This window comes from Theobroma cacao, chromosome 5 (genome assembly GCF_053813885.1).
Source record: "Theobroma cacao isolate CCN51 chromosome 5, ASM5381388v1, whole genome shotgun sequence".
NCBI classification, from domain to species: Eukaryota; Viridiplantae; Streptophyta; class Magnoliopsida; order Malvales; family Malvaceae; genus Theobroma; species Theobroma cacao.
In genome coordinates, this window is record NC_142643.1 from 43,397,193 (window position 1) to 43,404,483 (window position 7,291).

Here is a 7,291-nt window from a genome sequence, read left to right on the forward strand (position 1 = left end):
TATTATTATATTAAATGCAATTTTAAAAAAAAAATTAAATTCATCAATTTCATCAATTATTATTAAAATTTGATGAAATCTATCACTTCAACACCGTACAGGCATTCATGTGACTTTTCACGTAATAAAAATAAATGGGTTTGGACACTTGAATATTCAAGTGGGAAAAAAGAAGCATTAAGGTAAAATTCTTATCTTCAGAATCTAGATCTTTTGTGTTTGTGTTTCAGGTTGTTAGACATATCTATCATATGTCTTGGTTGTTGTACAGATCAATAGTACTAACGGTCCATCTTTTTCCATGCCTAAAAGACACGTTATATATATAGAGATATAATTATTCCATTATTTAATAACAATTCAATATAGATTCAGAAAACCCTTTTTGTCTGGTAATATTTAAATGGTTCCAATAGTAGGCAACCAAATGGAAATGGTTACCTATTAATAAAAATTTCTTTGGCCCATCTGATTCCTTGCATGTCACCTTAAATACCAACTTTTCTTCTTTTTCTTTCTTTATGTTAACAGTGTCAGATATAGCTCTGCTACTGCAAGTGTCTGTTACGCAGTTTGCTGAATTTAATGGGTTTCTGTGTGCTCCTGTTGGTGTGGAAAGCAAGAAAATTCATGATTTATATATCTTTAGCTAGTTCAAATAATGCGTTAGCTAGGGCATTCGAAGTGGAAAAACTTGCAACAATATTAGGATGAAATGGTTGTTACTTGTAAGGCAATTTGAAACAATGTTTATTATTAAGTTATTAATTAACCAGTACACTAGCCAAAGTGTAATTGTGAACTTGCTTCCTCCTTGCTTTAATTCGGTTAAATAACATGATTGGGGACTTTAGGCAATTTACTTAGGATGGTTAAAATGGAAATAAGTCAAGAATATAACATATATAAAGGGGGACAAGAGTTGCATCTAATATAATAGTATTTTCTTCGATCGGCCATTGTGGAAAAGGTAACCAACTGCCAAAATGGTCCACTCTATTAACTGCTTATAATTCAAAAATTCCACAGGAAACCATTCTTTCACATTAGCTGCTTTCTTCTTTGTGAGTGGTCGCCGCCCTGAGTAGGGGTTTATGGGTTTGGGTCAAAGTTGTGATTTAATTAAACCCATCGTGGATTATGTGCTATTGTTGGAGGGTTTAATGTACTATCATGGGTACATTTATAACGTGATCAATTAATAATGAAATACAATTAAGTTAAAATATATAGCTCCATTTATGAAAATTTTAAATTTCGCTACCCTGCATATATAGGAAATAAATTAAGAATATAACATATATAAAGGGGTTGTATGAGTTATGATGCTTAATTTGTTGAATGCTTCGAGGTTTGAGAATGGACTTTCTTGGCAGGTGTAATGAAGGGGAAATGTCTGATTTTCTAGGGAAACTTTGTCGACTCTCGATCCCCTGAAATCTCAAACATATATGATACTAATTAATGTTGAAATATATAGCATTAATCTTAGATATAAGCTTTTGTTTCGAAAATGATAACATTATCATATTGTCTTTGTAAAAAAAAATATATGTTTTATAATTTGTCTCTCTAACCATCCTTACTTTTTCTGAAATAGGACATAAGAGTAAATAATAAAATACAAATGTGTTCATTTTTCACGTACATAAAACAAACTTTATGCTTCCATTCGAAAGTTAACTAGTGTAATAGTTTCAAATGAAAAAACAATATTGTCATAAGAACTTTAGCTACTTTATACTTCCTCTTTATCATTTTTTTTAAATGTTCCAAATTGTTATTTTTCCCTTTTCAAAAACTTAATATTCTTAATTCTTTTTTATTCCAATTTTTTTCATAATTCTTTTTCCTATTTGACGTTATAAAAAGCATAGAACATTAGTTTTATAAAAAATAAGATTTATATAAAAATACAATTAAATCCATAATTTTTTCTTCAATTCTGTGAAAATCAATTATGAATAAAAAAGTAATGTTCATTGCCGTGCAAATTTTTATTTTTTTAAATTAATAAGAAACATTTGAATTTTATTTTTTAAATAAAAGATTATATATTAATTAATAAGTAAAATACTCGAATAACGTGTAAATTTTTATTTAAATTTGAGAGATTTCCTTTTAACCAAACTAGAGAAATGTACCAACCTAAACCCTGTGGAGTGCAAGTTTTTATTATTCATATTTCAGAAGCCATGCAGAAATTTCAAACGCTTTTTTTAAGGCTGGGCGCATGTGACTGACAGAGGTCTAAACCTCCCAGGTTCAAAAAGTGGCTTCACCGACTATGGGCAAGAGGGATCTGAGTTTAACAGACTCATGGGCTCTTGTTTTTTCTTTTGCAAAGTTTGACTCACATGGGTTGAGAGATTGAAAACGTGGCCATTCTCCTATCTTACATGTGGCAGAATGAGGAAGCCTGTTGGGACTTTCTTTTATGTAATAGATATATATGAGAGAGAATGTCCCGATTCCCAAACCGAAGTTACTTCTCCACTTCATTTTGACATTTCTCTTCACTGACAAGAGAGCAAGAGATACTGCATTGTCCTTTCCTAAATAATGTCCCCCATGTGTTACTTCTTGACTTTTGTCTTTGTGACATTTCTCTTTACTGACAGGAAAGAGAGAGAGAGAGAGAGAAATTCTTTTGATTTTCTTTTTAGAAGGATTTTGTTTCATTTTTTGCATCAAGTGTATCACATCCAATAACGTGAGTGGATCCCTAATGCTTTCCTTATTTGTCAACACCTTTTCACGTATATGTACTGTATAAATTGGGTTGTCGATGCCGGAGATTGATGGATTCATCTTGGGGGCAATGTGGTCTACCGCAATCCCGCCAAAAGAAATAAAGATTAATTGTATTAGTAGTAGACAATTTTTGTGTGTGTAGACATCGAAGGCTTGTTTTTTATGTAGGTAAAAATATTCTACAAGTTGCCTCCGAAACAATTGGGAGTTGATTATTAAAACATAAATACAGCTTTATGAGTAGTAGCAAGTTGGTGTTTGTGGAAATGGGATAGTGTTGGATTGGCTTTTAACTGATGATATATTTCAAGACAAGTTATGTTCTTAATGACTTGACTTATTCTGTACTGCTTAATCTGTTGGATGGTTGAGGTTTGAGAATGCACTTTCTTTGCATCTGTAATAAAGGTCAGATGAAACTCTGTCAAAATGTTGGCATGGCTCTCTCCTGAAATCTCAATCATAATATAAAGGCTTAGGATAACTAAAGCACTACTTTTATAAAATGTCTAGACTGCTAGGGAAAAGGCCAAAAGGGTTTGAGTAGGGACTTTTTTAGTTTTTATGACATTTCTCGACTGACAAGAAAGAGAGAGAGAGAGATGCTTTTGATTTTTTTTTTCAGAAGGATTTTGTTTCTTTTTTGGTATCCAATACTTTGAGATTACATCCTTTAAAAAAGATAAGAGAAACATACAAGTAAAGATATGAGCATGGTTTTTAAATTAAGAATAGAACACCTTAAAAGGGTATAGGTTATTCTAATTCTATATCGTGATCTGAGGCATGAAAAGTGAGATCATAGTCACAGCAATAGAATTGAGTTTTGGTGGGTTTTGAGAAACTTATCTACTCCTGAAAATGTCAAGCACAAGGAATATTTATAAATTCAATCATTTAATAACAATTGTTTGACTGGATATTTGTAAAGGCCTTCTTGTCGGTCACGAATTGAATGTATAGATGGTTCCAATATATATATCTTTGTCGTATAACCTCTTTTACATAGGATAGCACTTCTAGAGATAGTAATGGGTATTTTGTCATAGGGTATGATATCTAACTCGCTTATATTAAATTAAGGTAGTCCATAATCAGGTTTAGAATGGGTTACTTGTACTAGATTTGGGTATCACCCTTTGAGTATCTACTATCTAAACCTCATTATCATTTATAAATATTTTATTATTATTTCAATAATTAAATTAAAAATGTATAATTTTTACAAATTTTACAAGTAATTCTTTTTTTGTTAAAAACTAATAATATATGAAAAATATGATTACTCTAATTATTAATGTGATGACATTAATATTTTTAAATTAAAAAATTATTAAATTATTAATTATGTTTAAATAATATGATTATTATATCATATAAAAACATAAATATGTTTACTTTCTATTTTATGTTAATATTACAAAATTTATAACTTATAAAATTATTAATTATAATATATATACCATTGTTTATATAAACTTATATTATATATATATATATATACTTAAAGAGAGCTTTTGATATTAGAATAGTTTTGGAACCTAACTATTTTTTTTAATTTCATGAAATTAAGGACAAATCCATATAGTTAATTAAATTAATTCATAAAACTATGATTATTAATTAACTTGTAATGTTTTTTAATATATGTAGTTTATATATTATGTTCATTTATAAGAAATATAATTACTATTATATATACACTAAAATATTTTTAGTATATATATATATATATATTTTAGTATATATATACTTTAAAGATAAACATATTTACTTTTTGTTTTATGTTAACATTACAAAAATTTTAACTTATAAATTATTAACTATAATATATATATATATATATATATATATATATATATATATATATATACACACCTTTATTTATATAAATTTATAATATATAAATCTAAAGAGAAGTTGTGAGATTAGAACAATTTTATTTTTTTTAATTTCATATAATTAAGGACAAACTTATATAATTAATTAAGTAATTCATGAAACTATAATCATTAATTAACTTGTAATATCTTTAATTTATATACTTTATATATATTAGGTTCATTTATAAGAAATATAATTACTATTATATATATTAAAATACTTTTAGTATATATATATATATATATATATATATATATATATATATGAACTTTAAATGTAAACATTTTTACTTTCTATTTTGTGTTAATATTACAAAAATTATAATTTATGAAATTATTAATTATAATATGTATATATTTGTTTGTATAAACTTATAATATATAAATTTAAAATGGAAGTTGTGAGATTTGAAACCTAGTTTTTTTAAAAAATTTCATATAATTAAGGACAAATACATAGAGTTAATTAAATTAATTAATGAAATTATGATTATTCATTGATTTGTAATGTTTTTTAATATATATTTTTTATTCATTAGATTTATTTATAAAAAATATAATTATTATATTTATTAAAATACTTTTAATATATATACACTTTAAATATAAATATATTTACTTTCTATTTTTTATTAACCTTACAAAAATTATAACTTATAAAATTATTAATTATGTTTGAGATATTAGTTTTTAATTATTTAAATTTAAATTTTACTATTTGTGTTTTTTATTAATTTAATTAATCGGTACTCTAACGTTCAACGCTTAGCACTCAGAAGCTAAGAGAAAGTGGGCCCCTTGCCTAATGTGCACACCTCATCCGATTCCTTCTCACTCCCGAAAACGCCGCCCCCACCTGCTCCCTTGTCTTACTATTTAAACTCCTCCATCCTCGTCTCCAAGGTACGGTCTTTTCTTTTTCTTTCTTTTAAGTTAACAGTTTCCGACATAGCTCTGTTCTTGCAGGTGGTGTGTTATTCTGTTTGCTAAATCTTTCGGAAAATGGTCAGTTTTCTATTCCTATGATTTCAGTTGCAGTACTTGTTTTTTCAATTTTCATTGGCCAAATCATTACAACTTACAAGTACGTTTATCCAAATAAAGCTGAACTTTTCCAAATTAAAATTCCAAGCTTTGCGTGGCATTTGGTAACAGGGGCGGTGCGGTTGAGGTTACTCACCGCACTGACCCTGATTTTCTCTATTGAACTGTGTAGCTTAATTTATCTGTTTTTATTTTTAATAGAGATCTGTTAAAACAGGATGCAGGAAATATCCTTGAGGCAATCGCTGTGGGGCTTGCATTGGAATGGGAGAGAGAAAGGACAAGGCTTATGAAAGAGTTGCTGAGAAATTATGAAGGTGCTCTTCTGGAGAAGGCTCTAAAGCGCTCGATGCTAATGGCAAAGAAGAAGGAAATGCTTGCAGAGATAGAAAGCCAGGAAAAATTGATTGATGATTTCATGGTTTTCATTGAAGCTGTTGAGAATAACGATGTGGAGATTGCTCAGAATTTTGATGAGAAAGCTATGATGGACGCTATTGTTCGTATGCTGAACGGTGATGGCAACTCTGGCGGGAACGGTGAAGGATTTGGCGGCGTTTATGGTAAAGAAAAAAAAAAAACGTTTTTGCATTATTTTCATAATTGGAAGGTTACTTAGCTTTTGAATTAAAAAAAAAGGATCACGCGTTGGTGTCGGAACCAAACGTTAAACCGGTTGCATTGAAAACTCTGTTTTGGTTTCGCTAAGAGTTTTATGGTTGTTGTTGCAGGAGGGAATAACGATCTTGAGGTCGCTATTGAGGGAACAGGGCGTGACTGCGGTGAAGGCAGCAACGCTGGTGGAGAGGGCGGCAGTCGCAAGGGTGACTGCCGTGAATAGGGTCATTGGTGCAAATGACGGCTGCCCGCCGTAAGTAGCGTCGTTGCCGATTGGTGGGTCTGGTCGCATTTAATGATCTATTTTTGTAATAAATATGAAAATTTTGTTTACTAGTACTTGTCTTTCACTCTGCGGGGTTCAATCTGTTTGGAGGAGTGGTGCACTTATACGTTGGCTGGATTGGAAAAAAGGATCTAAGTTTTTTCAGGTGATGTCTAGGGTCTGTCCCTTATTGGAGCTGTTAAGGCATTGGCAGTTTTAAGTGTGTCTGTAATATGCCAAATGTATGCTCTGTTTCTTTTGTCCGTTTTGATTGCTCGAATCTGGTTTTCTGTATCATGAGGTGATTCTGTTTTGATTGCTAAATCTGTTTCTTTTGTCTGTTTTGTTTGGTCAATCCCGACCTTGCCATGGTTTTGTATCAGACTTCTGATACTTAATAAAAAATCTGATTGATCGAGAGCCAAAAGGTACTTGTACTTGATCCGTGCCGATTAAACTTGGATTTATTGGCTTGCGTTTTTGCAGCAGGGAAGTGATTGAAACATAGATACAGGTTTATTAGTAATAGCAAGTAGGTGCTTGTAGAAATGGGCTAGCGTTGGAGCGATTGAGTAACAAGCTAGCAGGAACCTTCATTTTAATTGATCCTGGTTTATTCGTTATTACGAAGTCCATTTACGTGAAAGCCCAGCAACTAGAGGTGCCGACGGAAACGTGGCCCAATCTGGCACGGGTTTAGACCAAATAATTGACGAGAACATCCTTT

General features: G+C 30.2%; 1 protein-coding gene across 1 annotated transcript; it reads left to right on the plus strand.

Moving 5' to 3' along the window:
- Positions 1 to 5,545: 5,545 nt before the first annotated feature.
- On the plus strand, positions 5,546 to 6,856 carry LOC18599933 (uncharacterized). Its single transcript, XM_018121220.2, has 3 exons — positions 5,546 to 5,642; positions 5,899 to 6,244; positions 6,413 to 6,856. Exons 1-3 carry the CDS (start codon positions 5,640 to 5,642, stop codon positions 6,520 to 6,522), a joined length of 459 nt encoding a protein of 152 aa, XP_017976709.2. The 5' UTR covers positions 5,546 to 5,639; the 3' UTR covers positions 6,523 to 6,856.
- The last annotated feature ends 435 nt before the right edge of the window (positions 6,857 to 7,291 follow it).